Consider the following 23,282-nt stretch of genomic DNA (forward strand, 5'->3'; position numbering starts at 1 on the left):
ATTCTCAATTCTTTGATCTCTCTGGATCAAGGAAGAACTCTTAGATAATTCAGAGTTCCAGCCCCTTAACCCCTAGGGGGAAAGTGTCCACCAGCAGAGGATGCATGGGAGGCAGGGCAGGAGCCTGAGATGCAGCTAGCTCAGCGCCGACCACTGCAGGGCTGGGACCTGTGACAGATCCTTGGAAAGGGCCATTCCTGGGAGCAGGAGGGGCCGCTGACGTGCTGTCTGTGGAATACAGTAGGACTTTGGTCTACTTATTTTGCCTCTTGTTGGAATCGCTGACAGATTCTTCTTTTTCTTGTTCTTTGTACTAATACTCCGATTTGGTTTGCACAACTTGGGGAGTTAATGCTGGTCTGCTGGAACTGCATGAGAGGAAAAGATGTGACTTTCCTGTCATTAACAGTAATATGCCAGGCATCTGACTGGCTGCTTGATGTTATCTCATGTGACTCACAGAGAGAGCTTCTGATTTAGAGTGGGGGCCTGTGACCGCAGGAGGATACGCAGTGCACCCCTGCTTTAAGGAGTAAAGTGAATAGGGTTCATATGATGCACACTTTTGGCAATGATCTGGTACAATCAGCCCCTGATGTGGAGCTTATGGTTACGAAAATCATAGCTTGCATCAAAGGATTGTTTCTAGAAGGACCAATATCTCTTTCAGAGTATACCACAGAAGAAACCTCATTTATAGAGACATTTTGGAAAGTTATCATTATCTTGCAAGCAACTTTGTGTGTTTTTGTTGCCAGTTGGAATAAGCCAGGAATCAGGTTCAGAGTGGGAGCCCTTTTGGCAGGGTTGAAAACTATCATCAAGACTCTGCCAGGCAGGAGAATGACTGCTTGGCTCCATTGATTTAGGCTGATCACAGCAGGAGACAAGGCCTCAGACAAAGGGGCCTCCACCCTGTGATCTCCAATTCAAGACCTCAGGAATGAAACAAGAAAATGGGGGGGGGGGGTCAGGTAGTAAAAGAGTAAGTGGGCAAGGTGACACTAAAGGGTTGCTGGAATTTATTTTTCCTGCTTGTGAACAAAATGATAGGCAAAGATGCTTTGAGGGGAGGTAGGACAGGTAGATGATGCAACAGAACAGATTGCTGCAGGTGCATTGCATTCTGCCAGGTAGAACACAGCTACATCTCAGGCCATGCCATGCTTGAAATAATAATAATAATAATAGTAATAATAATAATAACAGCACTGCATATGTATGGGGAATTTAATTTTTTAGGGAGGTACTGGAGATTGAACCCAGGGGCATTCTACCTATGAGCTACACACCCAGCTTTTTTATATTTTTTTATTTTGAAACAAAGTCTCACTGAGTTGCTGAGGCTGGCCTTGAGCCTGTGATCCTTCTATCTCATCCTCCCAGATACTGGGATTATGGGCATACGCCACTGCTGCCAGATGGGAATTTCAATTTAGTAAGGCAGTTTTGAAGTAAAGATTTAAGACGACACTCATCAAGCCAGAGTTATTAGTCAAGTTATTATCTTGCTAAGGAAACTGGTCAGTCTGAGTAGCTCAGCTCAAGGGAGGGGGCTGAAGAGGAGGAAGATGGGGGCAGCTAGCCCGTGGTCACCTGGAGCCCGAGAGGGTCCAGCCCCTGCCTAGGTGTTCACACTCAGGGCAGTGAGCAGAGCCAGGTGAGGTGCTGAGGCACGCGTACCTCTGGAGTAGGCAGGACTACTGTCCATTCCTCTTGAGCACCGCCTCCTCAGAAATGGGAGGTCTGAGATCACTTAAACACCCTCATTTCATAGGCAAGGAAGCCGAAGCACACAGGAGTCCAGCTACATCTTATGTGAGTGCAACTTGGGACCTGAACTTGTGTCTTTTGGCCCAGTGACTTTGATGTCCTTGACTGATGGACAGCTCTGCAGATGGAAAGACATTTGAGGTTGGCAGGGAAGAATGAGAGAGAGAGGCAGATGGGAAAGGGCAGAGGGGACAGCTACTGGGACATGGAGAGGCCAAGAGGAGCCAAAGTATCTATTCATATTGGCTGTGTCCCAAGAACAAACCTAACTCCTCAGTGGTCCTTTACAGAGGTGTAAACAGTCGTGCAGAAGAGCCACGTGGTGGACTGACTGAAGGCCGAGAAATGCCAATTTATACCTAATGACTAAGCACCCCTATTTATTCTGACTCAATCCAGGTCTTTAACCTCACTCCTAGAAACTTTCCCTGCCATTTCCCCCCCTCTCATTTGGCTGTGGCTGTCCTTAGACTCAGAGATGGTGCAGTTTAGAATCTGCCATTTCTCTAAGGTTTGAGGGTGGAGAAAATGAAGATGATGAGGAACTTGGTCAACATGGTACCCAAGTGTTTTGATTTTCTGTAAAGGCGCCATGGGGAAGAACAATGGGCACAGACATGAGTCACCATTCTATTTATCTCTGTCTCGTGAGGGAGACCGCCTCTACTTCTTTTGTGAAGCATAATTATTTGTTAGTTTTAGTAAGACATTTCTGCCCACTGATACGGAAACAGGGGAGCATTTACTGTGCTGGTCTCAAGCATAAACTGGGGTCTTTTTTGTGCATTTGTTTATGACCTCGGATTTAAAGATTAAAGGGAACTCAGGAGAGCGGCCACTTCCCCAGCCCTCTGGGCACAGCAAAGCCCCTTCCCAAGGTCCCCACTCAGATCCCTCCCCTTTCAATCACCACAGTGACTTGCTTCTGCCTCTGTGGAAGCTTTTACCTCATTTTCCTTTAAATTATAGTTATTTGAGGACTTGTCTTCGGTCCCAGCTGTGAGTGCTGAGGGCAGGGAGCAGGTAGGCAGGAATTCTGTCTCATTCCTCTTTGATCTCCCACAGCCCCTAACACAGAGCCTGGCCCACTCTCCATAAATATTTGAGTGAGTGACAAGCTGTTACTCTCCGGGAGCAGCCACAGTGAGGCATCTCTAATAGCTAGAAAGTTCACTTCCGTGTGTGCTCAGAGTGGGAGGAGAGTGTAAACAGGTGGTGATGAGAACGGGCTGGCACCCATGGAATGCTCCTGGGAACAGGGTAATGCCCTGCTCTTACTGCTTTTCTGGCATCCCATTTGGCCAAAGCCCTACATAAGATCTTTTTCCAGACAGGAAAACCTAGCACCAAAGACAGAAACATACAAATGAAGTGGAGAATTCTGGGATTTGAACCCAGTGTGGGAGGACAGTTCTATCAGAAACTCAAGATGCCCCACCCACTCCCCTCAGTCAGCCCTGGGCTCAGCCACAGATGATTACCCAGCACCCTGACAGCTTTCTGCATTTCTCTGTCAAGGTCACTCTCTGACCTCAGGAGTGTGCTTGGCCTGTGTGTGGGTCAGCCTGGAAATGCCAGGGGCTTGGTCCAGGAGGGACCTTCAGCCAAGGAGCAACGGGATTTAGTGCATAAGTAGCTCGGATTCTTCACCTCTCGGTGGGACAGCTTGGAAGTGTGTTTTAATAGAGTTTCCTAGAAGGTCTCCGGAGAGACTGAACCCCATCTGCTCATGGCACTCACCCACTAAGTGATACATCCTTCATTCACCCCCCCACACTTTCCCTCTCCCTTGCCGTGGCTTCCCGGAAACACTCCCAAAAAACTACCTGCCCCAAATCCTTATCTCAAGGTCTGCCTTGGGGAGAACTCAAAGTAAGACAATGACAGGAACAGGAAATTTGGGGGGGATTTCAGTGTTATTCTCGCAGAAGGTAAAACTATTAGAAGCAAAACATGCTTTTTTCCCCTCTTCTCTGTTTCTAAGTACAATGTTGTTGCTGCTGTCAGTTCTATAAATAGAGCTTATTTTCAATTGCATTTGTGTCCTAACTCAGAAAACCAGTCTGATCATGATTCCTAATCTTTGAAGGGTAGTTATTTCACATAGCAAAGGTCAGTAATACCCTAGCTCTGTTACGCAAATGCACTGTGTCAGGAAGGTCTCACGCCAGACTAAAAACAGAGATGGCGCGCGGCGGTCATTAGGCATTAGGATGGATTTGTGTGTAAGTACCTCACTTAACCTTTTAACTTCCACGGAGACCTTTTCAATTAAGAGAGGCCTTGTCAAGCTGGTCCTCCTGGTTTGGGATGGAGTGCTGAGAGGCTGGGAAAACTGAGATGAATGGGAACCATGAGGACAGTGGGAGAGGAAAATAAAGAACCATCATTAAACCTACCCAGTATTAATGAACTACATCGGAGCTAATAGAGCCTGGAGAAAATGCTGTTGCTGGAGAATATTTATCATCATTTGAGAAGATTTGTAACAAAGAGCGAAGGTGTGTGAGTAAGCTGCCTCCCTCGTCCTTCCTCAGGCAGACACCGTGGGATTCAGCAAAGCTCCCTGTGGATGCCACAATATTACTTGATTGTTTTGACACCTCAGACAATTAATAGGAGGTAGCAGTTAAAAATAACCAAGATCGCTACTGTCTTATATTTGTGGAGATTTTCTTTTGTCTTGTTCCTTGCTAGAGTTTTTTTCCTGGCCTTGTAGGAAACAATACACATGCTCATGAATTTTTAATTGGCGAGCAAAGGGGAATGAGTATAAACAGAACACAGGATGAAAGGGGACAGAAGGTCAAGAAAGTCTCCATGGATGCTTTTGGAGGTACCCACAGATGCTTTGTGGAATCAAGTGGGGGAATGTTCCCAAGTCAAGCATAAAGAAGGGATTCCACAAACCTTATTTTTAGTATGGAAAAATGTAGTGGCTCTAAATGCTCTGTGTGTGTGTGTGTGTGTGTGTGTGTGTGTGTGTGTGTGTGTGTGTTACTGGGAATTGAACCCAGTAGTATTCTACCTCTGGCTACTATACCTTTAGCCTTATAATATTTTTAATTTTGAAAAAGGGTCTCACTAAGTTACTGAGGGTCTCACTAACTTGTTGAGCCTGATCTGGGATCTATGATCCTCCTGTCTCAGCCTCCCAAGCTGTGGGATTACAGGTATACCTCACCACATGTGGCAAATATTCTCTTTATGTAAACCATGTCTCTTTGTGTAAACCCTGATGAGTGGCCAGTGCCTCAGCTCCTTTGGCAGAGGTGGAGAGATGAGAGGGTGGGAAGGCTGTCTTCTGTCAGTAACAGAGAGAGATAGAATTTCTGTGTCTCTTTTGCTCCTTTGGTGGAACCCCCCCCCCTGCCATGTTGTAGATGGCAATAATATCCTGGATACAGGTCTCTCCTGAGCAAGGAAGATGCCTTTGCCTCCCTCAGCTTGTGCCCTGGTTTGATCCATTGCTTTCAAAGAATGTCCTTGAAAGGACTGTGCTGTCCCCTAGAGTGACCTTATAAGATACTTGTGAGGACTACATAAGATATTCCATGAAAAGTGACTCCATTAATATGCTTGAATAGTTGACACAAAATCTGTGTGGTTCTCCAGAATGAGAGGTCTCAACTATTGACTATGCCACCTGCCAAGATTTTATGTCATAGAGAAGAAGAACTTCCCTTGGGTCTGGAACAGATATACCACTATGGCTTGTACCAGCCTCTCTCAAACTTTTTGTTTTGGATAGCCCCATTTCCCAAGAACTCCCTCCCCCAAAAAAGTGCCCAACAGCTGTATTCCACCTGCCCCACTGAGTGCTTACTCTCCTTTGCTTCCCAGAACGCCTATGTCAACATCAACCGCATCATGTCTGTGGCTTCCCGCCTCTCGGAGGCCGGCCACTATGCCTCCCAGCAAATCAAGCAGATCTCCACGCAGCTGGACCAGGAATGGAAGAGCTTCGCCGCTGCCTTGGATGAACGCAGCACCATCCTGGCCATGTCCGCCGTGTTCCATCAGAAGGCCGAGCAGGTGAGGCCCAAGGCCAATGGTGGGAAGGATGCAGGGACAGGGGATGGCACTGTGGAAGCACACACTCCCGCCACCAGAAGCTCCTGCTCTCTCTTGCAAGCACCCGGGAACCTGCTGCTCTCATGACCAGCATTCTACCCTTCATGGTCCCTGTGCTCACAGAGAAACATTGGTAGCTCTTGGTGACATTGTCAGTCAAGTGAAAGGAGATGCAGTGCCTGTGGAAGTGTGTGTGTGTGTGTGTGTGTGTGTGTGTGTGTGTGTGTGTTCACTGTCTGCTTAGTGTACATTCTCTGAGCAGAGACCAACAGGATGAAAGTAGAGTGACCACTGAGCACTAAAAGCAGGAGAAGATAATTTTACATCATACTGGATGATGATGATGAGTACGATTATATAGTAATAACACACCAGGTAAACATAACAGTTACCGTTGCCGGTTACTAATTAAATGTCAGGCACTGGCCAGTGACCTTAATAACCCATTTTATAGAACGCACTAAAGTGCAGAAGGAGTAAGTCACCTACCTAAGAGCTTGTGACATGTTGGTTTATGGAGAGCCAGTTGTTAAGTTATCAGGGGTTTTGTGAGCTATGTTATTAAACATAGCATTACTTAAAATTATATGCCTATAGCAAAATACGTTATATTGAAAACAAGGGTCCTAAATATTTGAAAATCATTACTTCCTGATCATTTTACTGCATTTTATTTTGGGGTTGTTGTTAGTGGTTGTGTGCAGCTGTGTGCTGCTGGTCACCTCTTCCCACTCCTTTCAGTGATGTCACATTGGTAGCTTCAAATAACCGTGGAAGGAATTTTACACCATGGAAATCATCAAATGCTACAAATCAAGGCTTGATTTATGGTTTTGTTGATTGTCTAGAGTCTTAAGAAAATGAGGGAGATAATGCTAAAAAGTGCAGACTTAACTTAAAAATGTGTCCTGTATGTGGTTGTTAGATTGTGAATAGCACACAAAATCAAGAAAATATTCTTACATTCAAACCCATCACTTGAAGTTTCTGATGAACAAGGGGTATGCTAACATTAAGTCTTTTGGGTATTTTCACTGTTGACTTCTTTTGTTTTTTTATAGTATTGGGGATTAAACTAAGAGATGTTCCACTGCGCTATACCCCCAGCCTGCTTTATTTTTTTATTTTGAGATAGGGCCTCGCTAAGTTGCCCAAGCTGGCCTTGAACTTGTGATCCTTCTGCCTTAGCCTCCTGAGTCACTGGGATTACAGGCCTGCAGAACCACATCTGGCTTTGACTTAATCTTTAAGTGAAAATACCCAGAATTTGTGCCAGAACTCTATAAGTTGTAACTATAGGCTATGGATATAAGTTCAACAAAAACATTCTATATGAATCAATTTGCTACATGAAATTACAATAAGGAGCATTGTATATGTTATTATTCTTTGTAAATTGTGTTACATGTCCTTTATATAAGTGAAATTTGTAATGCATCTATGTATTTGTAATGTATACATACTTATAGACAGACACACACATATATATAATAATATATATGTATATATATGTTATATATATATATATATATATATATATATATATATATATTGTTAAGCATTTACTAATACACCACTGTTAAAAACACATAGTCTATGGACAGCTGGAGTTTCAGCAAAGCCTGTGGTCTTACCCTCTAAGTTTTTTTTCTTGGTAACTCATGGGTAAAGGACATATGGTCATAACCTTGAATCTTTCCCTCTATTATACAATTGAACTAAAAGGCAACATGGAATAATCGAAAAAGTCTAGACTTTGAGGCCAGACATGTGGCTTTAATCCTACCCCACCGCTCATTAGGCAGGTCTCCTCACCACCCGGAGTCTAGCGTGCTTACTGAATGGTAGACAGTACTGCCATGGGTGTTGCTCTATATACTCTCTGGGTATTGTATTTATTTTCCCACCTCTGTTTCCAGATACAACCTTCCCATGCACTGAAATAAATACTTGTGTCATGAGTCAGGCACAGCCTTATGCTTTAAGAGAGACCGAGCCATGGATTCCCTCTTCAAATAGTGACTGACAGTAACTGGCTTGTTCTTAAGACCATGGGGATAGTGATATCTAATTCCCCATTCTCTCTTCAGCTCAATTTCTTCACACTTTATTCACGGTTTATTCAGGGACAAGGAAGATTTAGTGCTCCCCCCTCTCTCTGGCCTTCTCTCCTCAAGCTAGGCATTGTATGGGATCTGCTATTGGGTCCCTAATAGAGTAATTCAGAAAAATCCCAAGGGTCTGGAAGAGCTCCCCCCACCACGGTTGATACAGGAATGTCAAGTGGCTTTGGGGTTCCTCTGTAAAATCATTATTGGTGGAGCAATGAGTCAGCAAAGAAGCTTGTGAGATGTCAGCATGTACATGCAATGTGATGCGGGATGGCACTCTTCCAGAATTGCTGAGAGATGATTGGGTGTGTTGAAAGACATACAGAATAGAAAATCAGCCATAGCAGCTCACAGGTCAGGGGCTGAGATCTGACAGTGACACTGGACCAGCAGTCAAGTGTTTGCATGAGAAAACTCAGCATCAGAACGGAGAGGCACTGCAGGGGCTCTCTTTTATTTGATGTTCTCGGACTGGTGTGGATCAGAAGCAATTTTACTTGTATCTATTTGGGAGGAGATAGTTGGGATTGAATCCAGAGGGGTTCTATCTCTGAACTACACCTCCAGACCTTCTTTGGTTTTTTTTTTGGAAACAGGGCCTAAGTTGCTGAAACTGGCCTTGTACCTGTGATCCTCCTGTCTCAGCCTCCCAAATACTGGGATTACAGGTGTGTGCCACTGCGCCTGGCTTGTATCTATTTTTTAATGTAATTTCTTCACGCATTACCAGTCCTTCAGGGAAATTCATAAACTATGCTTCTTTTTAGCTAGGGAGGAAAAAAAATGATTCAAGACTATTTTTTCCGTGCATTTACTTAGGCAGCTCTTTATTGTCCTCCTATGGGCTGTTCTAGTCAATGAGATAAAAGGTATTTAGGCAATTAATTTAAATGGCCCTGTGCACCCAGGCAAGAGGAAGCACAGGCAGAACCATTTCAGACTATAGGGTGAAGAGTTATTTGCATTTTAAAGATGTATTTTTCCACCTGATAAATCTGAGTGATTTCAGACAGCTCGCCCTTTGTGCATGGAGACCCATATTCTTTCACAGTTGTTAATTTTAATTTTTAAATAATTTGATGTCTGTTAAGATCTGCGTCTATATATCACATTCCAGGAGCCACCATCACTATAGGCACAGCACGGTCTGTCCCCAACCCCAATGGGAGTCCTGGTGAGCGTTAGTCTTCATCCCCCAGGGAATGGTGTCCATGGGCCCCAGGGTTCCTAGTGGTCCTGTGGAAGGTGTTCTTGGCTTCTCCTCATCACTCTGTGTACACACTGTCAAACACAGATGCAGAATCCTCTCACGACATTGCTGTGGCCCCTCTCGTGTGCCTGTCAACTTGCACAGAGCAGGAAGCTCTTGTGCATCCACGGGCTGGAGTGAGCTGTTTCCACACCTGCACTTTGCAGCCTCTGTGTGGACAAAACCTGTCAAAATCCTGATAAGTTGCTCAGCTCCACAGCATCGTACCAATCATCTTCGTGGCCACTGTTCTTCACAGACAGCTAGTCTCCTGGACTGCACTTCTAACTAGAGATTAGCGTTTCTAGAATCAAAGGAAAAAGCGCTGCGTGCTGTAGCAATCTCTGCCAGAAGTGCTCAGGCTTGTTGCTATGGGGTCGGACCCTCTCTCTCAGCTCCCCCATTTCCCACCCTGGTGTTCCCACACTCACCCACCCGCTTCTGCTTCCAGTTCCTGTCGGGAGTGGACGCCTGGTGCGAGATGTGCAGCGAAGGTGGCCTGCCTTCCGAGATGCAGGACCTGGAGCTGGCAATCCACCACCACCAGTCCTTGTACGAGCAGGTGACCCAGGCCTACACGGAGGTGAGCACGGAGAGGGGCCCTGGGGGAGCCTGGGTTGGGCTGAGAGGCCATTTTTCTCCTGGAGATAATCCGTAGTGATGTGAATTGTGAGTCCCTAGCCAGGAGCTGATACAGGTAGGACCACTAGCAGGCACCACCTCTGGTGCACACTCATTCTTCACACACACACACACACACACACACACACACACACACACACACACACACACACACGGGAAGAACGTGAGGAAGCAAGGCTGGCTCCTCTGAATTGGCTTTCTGGTTGATGAATGAATGTGTACATACTAGTCCTGTCCCTCTCCTCTTTATGAAGTAGCTCCTCAAAAAAAAAGAACCAAAAACAAAAAAACACTAATACTCTCACTAGAAAAATATAGAGGAAAAGATGGAGTTCTGTGTGCAGGAGTGAGAAGCTGCCTTGGATCCAAGGACAGTTAAAAGGCTCTTCTGCTGAGATACCAAAGGCAGGGATACTGACAACTTAAACAGGGGAAGCCTTCTTGCCCTTCCATTCAAAGTAAAATGAAAGGACCCTGTGGACACATCAAGTGGATAGGTTCTGGGACTGGCATGGATTTCCAGGGAGGGGCTGTGGGATGGAAGGGGTGGGTGGTTTGGAAGGTGGGCGAGGAGGGAAAGCGAATGCACACCTGACCCATGTGTCTCCTCTGGGGTAAGGCCAGAGGGAAGCGAGGGCCCCAAGAGTGTCCCCAGCCACCATCAGACTCACCCAGGTGGTGGCTGGAGATGCAGGTGCCTGGGTTCCTTTCTCAGCTGAAGCCGAGGGCCAGGAAGTGAGGCCTGGAAACTATATTTTAATAATATTGTCTCAAGTGAGTTTGTTGCATGTTGAAGTCTAAGATCTGGCTTCTGGGTACTAGGGATGGTATTTGCCACGGTCAGATCTGAGTTTGAATCTCAGCTCCTGTTTCCCAGCATGCAACCTTAGGCAGTCACTTGGCCAGCGTCAGCTTTGGGTCCTTCACATGGCCCAGTACCTGGCAGTGATAAGTACTAAACACAGTAGCAGGTTTGGTCATTGTAGGAGATGCAGAGGATGGGACTTGTGAACTAAATTAGATCTCAGTAGCTCTGATCCACAAGGCCCAGCGCCTTCTCTCTCATGACAAAACTGAGCCTCTGCCCACGGGTCAAGACACTCTAAACTTACATCTTGTAAAATACAAATGAAAATACAAATGAGATTAATATGCTCTCATAGTTCACACTTGTGAGGTCTTAATACATGTAGATACATGTAGATACAATATTTCTCCCAACTTATTCTCAGGCCCTATCTAGAATCATGGATCTTGGAGCCTCCTCCAAGCCCACTTCTGAGGTCAGGGATGGTCTCCGCCTCCTTCAGATGTGGAGGTTGAGGCAGACACTTGGAACTCATGTTGAGATGGATTTCCAGAACCTGGCCCTCCATCTCAAACCACCCTGCCCAGGGCATAGTGCCAAGAGGGAGCATTTGCTGACTTTCCTAGAGAGAGCTGTCCTGGCTTTGGCCATAGATGTTTGTCTTCTTTGCATCTCTTAAGGGCATCTCCTCTGTATTATTTATAAACTACCTGCCCTGACAATAAATTATGGGTGATCGGGGTGGTGGAATTGGGTGGGTGGGTGGGTGGTGTTTTCTTTCCTGCCTCAGCCATCCTCTACCCGAGCAGTTCTCTTACTTACCCCCAGCCTGAGCATGTTTCTGTGACTCCATGAGCAGGAGAACAGACGCCTCTGTGTCCCTGCAGCCAGCCATGCCTGAAGGAGGGGTGAAGGGAGGACGCAAAGCCACAGACAGCTTCCTCTTCATCACTGCAGGTGTGGGCATGGAGTAACACCTCCTTTCCTACCTTGCTGGCAGGAGAAGAAAACCACTTCAATTCCAAAGCAACTCTGATTTTGATATTAACCAAATTAATTTGGAGTCATCAAATTCCCATCAGTTCCCCAGTAACCAGTGTTTCAGATTGGAAAGACAGAGGCTCTGTTAGGTACTCAGCCAAGCACTGCAGGGCCACCATGCCATTTTCCAAAATTATCAGTGCCTGTGATTGTACCAGGATCCTAGTGAGAGGAATGGCAGGGAAGTCCCCTCCCCGACACCCTGAGGGTGAGTGTGGTGACCCCAGAGCATGGACACTGTATCCCCTGGCTGAGGGTCCCTGCTTTACTCTGCATGTTCCTAAAAGGATGCCTTTCAGGGGAGAGAAAAGGATTGTATAGAGGGAAAAGAAAGGATTAAAAAAATAAAGATAAAGAAAATGATAAGGAAATAGAAATAGGAGCTAGGAAAGACGAAGATGATGATGTTGATGATGATGAAGCTAAAATTGGCAGCCCATACCATGTGCAGGGCCCTGTTTAATAACACATTCTGCACGTGGTGTTCCATATTCATTACAATCCTGCTAGGCATGTGCTATTATTATTCCTCTTGTGCAGACAAGGAAACTGAGGCCCGGAGCTTCCGATCACACCTCTGGAAGTTTGGAGCCAGATAGAGGAAACTGAGGAAAAGGCAGGAGAGGTCTAGGGGAGCCACCGCTGGCTTCATTTCTGAGATGGAGTTCTGCTGCGTGATGTAGTCAACAAGTGATTCCAAATATGCATTTGGTGCCTACCATGTGCCACGCACTGTTCTAGACATGGGGGAGAGGGCTTTGAGCAAGCCAGAGTTCCTGCCCTCACGCAGACAATGTTTCAGAGGGGAGGGAAGGTCCACACACAGCTGGCCAGTGCTACAGTAGCCCTTCTCCCAGGGGCACTCGTGCACTGTGTTCCCCTGGGCTGGGGACTGGCACCAGGGTAGCTGTTGCTGGGCAGCACATCTCGTGCTTGTGAAGACCCTGGGGCAGGTCCCTTTGCCCCTGTCTGCGCCCACCTGCTTCTCCAGCCTCTTGGCCCAGGGCTCTTGATCTGAACTACCTTTCTTCCTGTAGGTCAGCCAGGATGGCAAAGCGCTGCTGGATGTGCTGCAGCGTCCCCTGAGCCCCGGGAACTCCGAGTCCCTCACGGCCACAGCCAACTACTCCAAGGCGGTGCACCAGGTGCTGGACGTGGTGCACGAGGTGCTGCACCACCAGCGGCGGCTCGAGAGCATCTGGCAGCACCGCAAGGTGCGGCTCCACCAGCGGCTGCAGCTCTGTGTCTTCCAGCAGGACGTGCAGCAGGTAACCGGCCCTGCTCCCCTGTGCCCGTCATCCATCACAGGGTGTAGACTGAGCTGGAGTCCCTGACCTGATGATCAGACCTGGGGGAGCCCGCATTGATTGAGGGAAGAAGGAAATTCAGCCCCCGGCTACCCTGCAAAAGCAAAAAACAAAATAGATGTATTAATGCATCCTTCTCGCCTATGAGCTTCCAGACTGGGCCTTCTCACTGTGGAGCTGGAAAGGGAGGTTCAGTCTCAGGAAGAGCAATTTCTTTCAGTCACGTGGCACTTTTTCTCTGGGTGAACTTGACTCCTGCAGTCAGTGAGACCGCTAGACAGCGGGGGTTGGGGTTGGAGGGGTGGACATATCTAAGCACTAGACCCCACATCAAGTGAGCTCACCTTCCACTCAGGGAGGGGTGGCCTGTCAGAGCAGGTTAGGGTGGGGTACAGGGACTTTTAGAAGATGCATTGGCAGAGTTAGGCCTGTGACCCAGATTTAAAACATGGCCTTTGGTTCACTGTGTGTTCTATGATTGAAAGTTACTTTTGGCTTTGTCTGTCTTCTCACATCTTTACACCAGTCGTGGATTTTCTCTTATTGCAAATAATAGAGAAGTAGAAGCCAGGAACAGTGGCCTCATGCCTGTAATCCCAGTGACGTGGGTAGCTGAGGCAGGAGGATCACACATTCAAGGCCAGCCTGAGCAACTTACTTAGACCTTGTCTCAAAATAGAAAATTTTAAAAAAGAGAAGCTGGGGGTGTATGTCAGCAGTTGAGCACCCTTGGCTTCATTTCCCAGCATTGGAAAAAAAAAAAAAAAAGGAAATGGTTTTGTTTTTATGTTTTTTTGTTTTTTTTTTTTTTTTTTTTTTTGGTGGTACTGGGGCTTCAGAAAACCCTTCTACCTCTGGCTACACTCCCAGATACCTATTTTTTATATTTTTTTAAATTTGGAAACAGGGTCTCTTAAGCCAGAAGGCCGGCTTCAAACCTATGCGATCCTCCTGTCTCCACCTCCCAAGTGTGGGGATTACAAGCCTGCGCCACCACACCCAGCGTTATGTTTCCTAACATAAAAGTACAGTCTTGCCACAAATGCCCTTTCAGAGGAAATAGCCCATTCTTGTCCCCTCACACTTTCTGTTTCAGTCTCCTTGGGGACCCTAGGAACTTTGCCCAGAGTTTTTTTTTTTTTGTTGTTGTTGTTGTTTTTATTATATTCATACATCATATTGGGGTAAAAAAAACTTATGTGTACAAACATGTACACATCACTGACTTAACCCCTACCCAATTCCCACCCCATTCCCTCCCTGTCCCTCCTTCCCTTGCTTGGCTTAGTGGTTGACTTCAATATGTTTAAGTACATTGTGTGTTTTAGAGATTTTCCTCCTCCCCCCTCCTTTCTCCTCCTTTAGCTTCCTTGTTTGCTCCTCTATAGGATTTCCTTTTTCATCTAGAGTTCCTCCTATGACCCATTTCTCCCTAACTCTCACATATTAGGGAAAGCATCTGATTTCTTATTTTTTGTGACTGACTAATCTCACTTAGCATAACGTCCTCCAGTTCCATCCATTTCCCTGAAAATGATGTAATTGAGGTTTTTTTTAATGGCTGAGTAAAATTCCATTGTGTACATATCCCACAGTTTTATAATCCATTCATCTGTTGATGGACATCTTGGCTGGTTCCATAGTTTGACTATGGTTAATTGGGCAGCTATGAACATAGATACACATGCATTAGTTTGGTAGTTTGGTTTCCTATCTTTTGGGTAGAGACCCAGAAGTGGTATTGCTGGTACAATGGTAACTTTGTTCCTATTCTTCTGAGGATTCTCCATACTGTTTTCCAAAGTGGTTGCACTAATTTGCAATCCCACCAACAATGTCTTAGAGTTCTCACTTCTCCACATGCTCGCCACCATCTGTTGTTGTTTGTGTTTTGAATGATTGCCATTCTAGTTGGAGTTAGGTGAAATCTCAGGGTAGTTTTGATTTGCATCTCTCTGATTGCCAGTGATGTTGAGCATTTTTCCATGCATTTATTGGCCATTTGAATTTCTTCTTTTGTGAAGTGTCTATTTAGTTCATTTGCCCATTTTGTTATTGGATGCTTTGTTTTCTTAGTGTTGAGTTTCTTGAGTTCTCTGTATATTCTAGATATTAGTCCTCTATCTGTGTTGTAGGTGGAAAAAATCTTCTCCCATTCTGTTGGCTCTCAATTGAGGTTTTTGATAGTTTTCTTTGCTGAACAGAAGCTCTTCAGTTTCACGCAATCCCACATATTGATTTGCCTTTTAAATTGTTGTGCCTTTGGGGTCTTGTTGAGAAAGTGTTTATCTGTGCCTATGTGTTGCAGTGTTGGACCTATGCCCTCTTCAAGGAGCTTTAAGGTCTCTGGTTTGATTTCCAAGTCTTTGATACATCTTGAGTTGACTTTTGTACAGGGTGAGAAAGTGGGATTAATTTCCAGTTTTCTGCATATGGTTAACCAGTTTTGCCAACACCATTTGTTGAACAAGCTATCTTTTCTTCAGTGTATGTTTTTGGCCTCTTTGTCAAAGAGCAATTGGCTGAAAGTGTGTGGACTTGTTTCTGGGTCCTCTATTCTGCTCCATTGGTCTATGTATCTGTTTTTTTTGCCAGTACCATGCTGTTTTTATTACTATGGCTTTATAGTATAGATTAAAGTCAGGTATTGTGATTCCTCCTGCATGGTTTTTGTGGCTGAGAACTACCTTGGCTATTCTGGGCTTTTTGTTATTCCAGATAAATTTAAGGACTGATTTTTCTATGTCTGTGAGGAATGATCTTGGTAGTTTAATGGGCATTGCATTAAATCTGTGATCACTTTTGGAAGGATGGCTATTTTAATGATATTTATTCTGCCAATCCATGAACATGGAAGATCCATCTTCTAAAATCTTCTTTGATTTCTTTTTTCAGTGTTTTATAATTTTCTTTGTAGAGATCTTTTACCTCCTTGGTCAAGTTTATTCCTAAGAATTTTATTTTTTTGAGGGAGATCCTGAGTGGAAGTGTTTTCTGAATTTCTTTTTCAGTGGATTTATGGTTGGTGTACAGGAAAGCTTCTGATTTTTTAAGATTGATTTTGTATCCAGATACTTTGCTGAATTTGTTGATCAGTTCTATAAGCCTTTTGGTTGAGTCTGTTGGGTTTTCTAAATAGAGTATCATGTCATCTGCAAATAGTGAAAGTTTGAGTTGTTCTTTCCCTATTTGTACTCCTCTGATTTCCTTTTCTTGCCTTATTGCTCTGGCTAGAGTCTCTAGTACTATATTGAAGAGAAGTGGTGATAATGGACATCCTCATCTCATTCCTGTTTTTAGGGAGAATTCTTGAAGTTTTTCCCCATTTAATATGATGTTGGTGGTGGGCTTATTGTAGATTGCCTTAATAATGTTGAGATATGTTCCTTCTATTCCAATTCTCTGCAGTGTTTTTTTATAATAAATGGATGCTGAATTTTATCAAATGCTTTTTTAGCGTCTATTGAAATGATCATATGATTTTTGTCTTTGATTCTGTTTATATGGTGAATTACATGAATTGATTTTTGTATGTTGAACCAGTCTTGAATCCCTGGGATGAACCCTACATGGTCATGGTGTATGATTTTCTTGATGTGGTTTTGAATGCGTGTTGCTAGTATTTTGTTTAATAGTTTTGCATCCAAGTTCATCAGAGATATAGGCCTGTAGTTTTCCTTCCTTGAACTGTCTTTATTCAGTTTGGGTATTAGTGTGACGTTGGCTTCATAGAATGTATTTGGGAGAGTCCTGGTTTTTTCTATTTCACAAAATAGTTTGAGGAGTATTGGGGTTAGCTCTTCTATAAAGGTTTTATAGAATTCATTTGGGAAACCATCTGGTCCTGGGCTTTTCTTTGATGGTAAGATCTTTATTGCTATTTCAATCTCTTTGATTGTTATTGGTTGGTTTAAGTGTTCTATATCTTCTTGACTCAGTTTAGGAAGGTTGTATTTATCTAGGAAGTTGTCGATTTCCTCCAGATTTTCCAATTTTTTGGAGTATAGTTTTTCAAAGTAGTTTCTGAAATTCCTCTCAATATCTGCACTGTCAGTAGTAATTTCTCCTTTTTCATCCCTTATCTCCATAATTTGGGTTGATTCTCTCTTTTTTTTTAGTTAGGTTGGCAAGGGGTTTATCTATCTTGTTTATTTTTTCAAGAAACCAGCTTTTGGTTTTGTTGATTTTTCGTATTGTTTTTTTATTCTCTATTTCGTTAATTTCTGCTCTAATTTTAATAATATCCTGTCTTCTACTGGCTTTGGGGTTCATTTGTTCCTGCTTTTCAAGGGCTTTGAGGTGTGTTATTAGGTTATTTATTTGAAGATTTTCTGTTTTTCTTATGTGAGCACTCAGTGCTATAAATTTTCCTCTTAATACTGCCTTCAAAGTGTCCCAGAAGTTTTGATATGTTGCATCTTTATTTTCATTTGTTTCTAGAAATTTCTTGATTTCACCTCTTACATCTTCTATGACCCATTCTTCATTCAGAAGTGTGGTGTTCAGTCTCCACATGTTTATGTTGTTTCTCTGGGTCTTCTTATAGTTGATTTCTAGTTTCATGCCATTATGCTCTGAAATGACACAGGGAAGTATGTAACATTTTTTAAATTCACTAGTGCTCATTTTGTGTCCCAGGATGTGATCTATTTTGGAGAAGGTTCCATGAGCAGCTGAGAAAAATGTAAACTCTGCTGTAGTTGGGTGAAATATTCTATATGTATTATTGTATTGGGATTTATGTGTGACTTCATGTCACAAAGAGTTTGATTTATGAAAGTAGCTGAACCTATGTTTGGGGCATAGATGTTGATTATTGTTATTTCCTCTTGCTGGATTATTCCTTTTACCAGTAAAATATGACCTTCTTTGTCTCTTCTAATAAGTTTGGGTTTGAAGTCTAACTTGTGATATCATAGTTGCTACTCCTGCTTGTCTTCGAGTTCCATTAGCATGGATTACCTTGCTCCAGCCCTTTACCTTGAGTTTGTTCCTATCTTCACTTGTAAGGTGTGTTTCTTGTAAGCAGCAGATGGATAGATTCTGGTTTTCAATCCATTTTGCCACTTTATGTCTTTTTATTGGGGAGTTGAGGCCATTTACATTCAGTGTGATTATAGAGAGATAATTTTTAATTCCTATCATGTTAAGATTTTTATTTCTGTTTGTGATACTGTTTATTCTTTTTTGCTTAGTTGTCTGCTGGAGGGGAAATCTTATTTCTTTGGTTCTGGCGTGTATTACCTTTTTCTCCTTTGGAGTTAATCTCCTTGAGTATTTTCTCTAGCGCTGGTTTTGAAGGCATAAATTCCTTCAGTGTCTGCCTGTCATGGAAGCTTCTTATTTCCCCATCTAATTTGATAGATAGTTTTGCTGGGTAGGAAATTTTTGGATGGAAGTTGTTTTCTTTCAGAGTTTGGAATATGTTACTCCACACCCTTCTGGCTTTCATGACTTGGTTTGGGAAGTCTAGAATGATTCTAATTCGTTTGCCTCTGAATGTCATTGGCCTTTTGTTTTTGTTGCCTTTAAGATTCTCTCCTTGGCTTCCACATTAGTCATTTTGACAATTATGTGGCATGGGGATCCTCTTCTCTGATCCTGTCTAAAGGGAGTTCTATATGTTTCCTGGACCTGTGTATTGACCTCTTGCTCTATGTTTGGAAAATTTTCTGCTATCATTTCCTTGAAGAGATTATTGATCCCTTTGGTTTCACCTTCTTTTCCCTCTTCTCTTCCGATTATTCTTAGGTTAGCTCTCTTAAAATGGGCCCATATTTCTTCAATGTCAGATTCCTGCTGCTGGATTTTTTTTTTCTAAATTAGTGACTATACGTTCATTTTTGGAGTGATTGTCTTCTAGGAGCAAGATTCTATTCTCTATGTGGTCTAATCTGTTGTTTATACTTTGAATTCAGGCCTTTACTTCAATGATTGCATCCTTTATCTCTTTTTGACTCTCTCTGAATTATTTTTGAAAGTCCTCTATTATTTCTACAGTTATTTTCCTGATTTGATCTTCTAGAGATCTCTGAATTTCTGTGTTATCAGGTTCTGATGTTGTGGGGTTGTGGGCATTCATTGCTCCATTGTTATTTCTTTTTCTCATGATTTCAGAAGTTTGTGTCTTTTCTGTGTTCTTCCCTGGGTCACTACAACTTCACTTAAGGTGTTCTGGATCTCAAGTCTGTGGAATTTCAGTCACTACTCCTTTACTGGGTTGTATCACAGAGTCTCAGACCCAAGGAGTCAATCGAGGCTGCTTGAGACCATGGGGGTGCCAGGTGTGCGTTCTCCCATGGGGAGCTGCAAGTATGGTGTGATATCTCCACCGCTGCCACTCCCCCAACGGGTTGGACTGCAAAACTCTCCAACCCAGGAGACTATCTGCGCAAGTCCCTGGGAGTACAGTACTGGGATTTCTCCTCTAGGGGCCGCAATTTGACTCACGGTTGTTGAGTGCGCTGATGGAGCTGTAGTGGACTCGGTGAACTCACTGCTGCTGCCGCTGGTAATATAGTGCCACTGTAACACCCTCGGCTGTGAGGCTGGTGTATTTCTTCTCTGGTTTTGAGCTCCGCTCTGAGTCCCTGCAGGGTGTGCTGAGCCCGGTCCCTGGGAGCTTTAGACGCTCCTTGCGCTGAAAAAACTGCTGAATCCCGCCTGGCCGTTCTGCAGCCAGTTGCTCACCTCGGCTTGCTCTCCACCCCTCCTCTCTGGAGCCTGGTGGCTTGTTGAGTGAGCTGATCTGGAGCCATCTGGTGAACTCACCGCTGCCACCAGCAGTATGTTGCTGCTGCTGCTGCTGCTGCTGCGTCCTTGGCCGTGAGGCTGGCATATCTCCTCTCTGGTTTTGAGCTCAGTTCTGAGTCCCCCCTCCTCTCTGGAGCCTGGTGCTGCAAGGGAAGATGGCACTGCTGTGGCTCCATGCCACGGCTTCGGCCGTGTCACTGCAGGCTGGTTTCTTTTCTGGTATCTGGTTGTTCTTCCAGCCCTCTTTTTCTCTGTCCCTTGTATTTACAGTTTTTATTTCTCTGCTGATGGTGTTTTCTGGCTATGAAAGGCACTGATTTTGTGGTAACAGAGATCGATTGTTAGTGGGACTCATAAACGCTGCTTTTCTCCGTCGCCATCTTCCCAGAAGTCTGCCCAGAGTTTTGATATACCAGGGCAAGGAACTGATGGAATCTGGGCCTGCACTGGGGACCCAGGTCGCCTCCCTCTCAGTTCACAATAGGAGGTAGAGGTGCTTGGCCTTCAATACCTGTTGCCAGACACATAATGTCTGAGGCCACCGCATAATTTTGGGATTGTACACATGAAATAATGATTCACTCCCCTTTCATTCTTCTGTGATGTTGATCAGTTCTAACCCCAAAATGTAGCAAAATAGACATGGGAAACTAAAAGCCCGTTGCACATGTCTTCACAGCTTTTGTTGGGAGGGGCCCTGGTGCGGGGCGCCTGAATAGACAGGCATGATGGAGGAGGGGAGCCTTCTGGGGTGGGGTTGGGGGGTCACCGTGTTTCAATCCCAGGTAGAAAAACCTGGGAGACACTTGCATCCTTCTTGCCTGAGCAGCTTTGAAACTGGGCCTTGCACTCGTTCCTTCTTGGGCATCCCACACTCCTTTGCAGCCTTCCCTCCTGATGGAGCCCTGATCAAGTCATCAGAGGGACATCCCACAAAGAGGACAGTGTCCATGTGCCCACTCTGAAACTTATGTGGGGCCAGCAGGAATGAGGAAGCAAATGAGTCCATCTCCTGATCCTGCCATCTGGAACCATCCAAATAAATATATCATCCCTAAGCACAGGAGAGCAGGAGGTGGCCTGTAATTGAGACAGAGTGAGGTGCCAGCCTCTCAGGCACAAAAGAGGGGGTGTGGCTATTGCCATGAACTCTCTGTGACTCCCTGAGATGGTCCAATTGTGGATGGCACAGCCTCCTGGGCGCCTCTGTGCCTTCCTGCTGTTCTTAGGGAGGTGGTGCTAGGCTGCACTCTGGACCTGTAGAGGGGCAGCGAGGAGGATGGGTGAAAGGCCTCCCCAAGAGGAGGGGCATGCCACGCGCTGACTCTCCAGGATCTGCTGTCAGACTTGCCTGTGGCCACTGTGGCATTGACTCAAATGAAAAAGAAAAAAAGCATAATAAAGCTACATGTGTGGCTGTTCTATATCATGCTCGTCACAGTGAGAGATTTCAATTCATCATGTTGGAATCAGTGTGCAAAACAGGCAGGAGGTTAGGAGGTAGGTGTGACGGGGCTTGGATGTTCTGTGAGATGAATCCCCAGGACGGTTCCTTTCTTTGCTTTGCTCAGGATGTGCGAGTGTGACTTCTGGGAGCACAACATCATCCGTGGTCACCCCCTTGCTTACTTGCTCACTCACTGGGAAAGTGCAAAGAAACTCGTGTGAAAATGAGGGCAACCAAACCTGGCGATGGGTCTCAGTTGCTAACCTGATGCCCAAACATCCATTAGTGCCCAACAGGTATCTGAGCTGTGCTTCAGAAAGGAGCCGGACTCACACACTGGAGGGTCAGAGTGAGCGGCTCAGCCTTTGATCTCCTGACTCCCAGCCATACAGTCATTACTTGTTAGATTGGACAAGTCATTTCCCTGATCCCACGTGTATGTGTGGGGGGATTGGTTTTGATACATTACATTATTGTTTTTACATTACATTATTGTTTTTAAATTTTGCATGGGTCATCTCATCTATTCTAGTATCTCCTTGAGAATAGAAACCAGGACATCTTGCTCTCTATGTCCCTTACAACTCTAAGTTGTGTCTGCATGAAGCTGGGTCTTTTAATCTTTGCTGGATTGAACTGAAATTATTGGAGGACCCTACTTTCTACTTCTGTGAAGTGAATACCATTTAGCCCGCCCTCAGTAGATGGAGTCTGTTTGTGAGAATTGTGATGCGAAGTCTTCAGGTGACAAGTGTTTCTAGCCCAGGCAGAGGACTCGGGGGGGGGCATAACCTCAGTGTTCATTGAAGTGCCAATGGAGTGCAGTTACTCAGCAAGTTCAGCCCTCTTCCATGGGCCCAGCACAGCATTAGGTATGGGTAGGATTCCTGGTTACTTACGATGGCATAAGACATGCACATCTGAAAATATAAAAGAAGTCTACCAGAGCAGGCCAGTGAGAGTACAGGGCAATAGAGTATTGCTAGAACAGCTATAGGCAAAGGTTCCAGATGAAGTCAGAGTTGGTGTCTAAAGAGAGAATTGACTTGATTGACCCATGCATGTAGACCAGACCCAAGACACTGAAGCACATTTAAAATCCAGAGATGTTTATTCAGTAGCCTATGTGGAAGGCTGGTATACAAGCATCAGAGGCCAGGGCAATGAAGAATCTTGGATACGTGCAGTGGCTCTGAAGTCAGCCTGGGTGTCAGTCCTTTCCTGATATGACTTGTCTGTGTGGCCAGGAGCAAATCACTTGGCTCATGTTTCTTTATGGGAAAAATAATAAGATGGAAAATTATTCAGCTAGCAACAGTAGGGCAGGTGTACCTTATCCGTGCCTTTCTACAGCTTAATGAATCCATACATCAATTTTTTCTTCCCTTCTAAAATAAGACCGCAATAGTATATATCTCATGAGATAGAATGGGATACCAGTTCAGTGCCTGTGTAACACTGTGTTAATCCTCAGTCAAGGTTAAAGGCTGATCATAGTTGAGTGGTCCTTGGGCGCCCCCTGGTGCTTGTGCTCTTGGGGGCGCCCAGCCTGATGTTCCTGTTTCTATACCAACAACTGCTGCTGCATTGGCTGGCTGATTACATTTCATTCAGTGAGAAAATCTCAGAACTGTGGAGGACTAAAAGAACATCCAATCCAGCTTGCTATATAGCTGAGGAAATCGAGATCCAGAGATGTAAAGTAACTTGGCCATAACCACACAGCTAGTCAATGGTAATGCTAAGACCAGAAGCTAGGTCTTCTGATCCCCAGTCCAATGTCAGAGAGAGAGAGAGAGAGAGAGAGAGAGAGAGAGAGAGAGAGAGAGAGAGAGAGAAAGAAGAGATGAGAAAGAAGAGAGAGAAGAGAGAGAGAAGAGAGAGAAGAGAAGGGCAGAGAAACAAATGTGGCTGGAAGACAAGAGAGAGAGGCTGCTTGCCTGGCTTCTTGCCCCATTGTTAGTCATCCTGGCCCAGGTGGGAATATTTTGCCCTCTAAGGACTCCAATGAGAATAGAGCAGGGCGATGCAAACCTAAGGTCAACACTAGTGAGAAGGAGATTCCATTTAAACATCT

General features: G+C 44.8%; 1 protein-coding gene across 11 annotated transcripts in view; it reads left to right on the forward strand.

Annotated features, from left to right (window-relative positions):
- The window catches only part of KALRN (kalirin RhoGEF kinase), a gene marked incomplete at both ends in the record, with an annotated part of 686,722 nt that overhangs the window by 267,751 nt on the left and 395,689 nt on the right, over positions 1 to 23,282 (forward strand). For all 11 annotated transcript variants that reach the window (XM_080696283.1, XM_080696287.1, XM_080696289.1 and 8 more), the window contains 3 exons: positions 5,617 to 5,808; positions 9,659 to 9,790; positions 12,736 to 12,966. In XM_080696283.1, the coding sequence (XP_080552409.1) occupies positions 5,617 to 5,808; positions 9,659 to 9,790; positions 12,736 to 12,966 (555 nt within the window). The remainder of the gene's footprint in view (positions 1 to 5,616; positions 5,809 to 9,658; positions 9,791 to 12,735; positions 12,967 to 23,282) is intronic.

This window comes from Muscardinus avellanarius (genome assembly GCF_963383645.1).
Source record: "Muscardinus avellanarius genome assembly, chromosome: 5".
Taxonomy (NCBI): Eukaryota; Metazoa; Chordata; class Mammalia; order Rodentia; family Gliridae; genus Muscardinus; species Muscardinus avellanarius.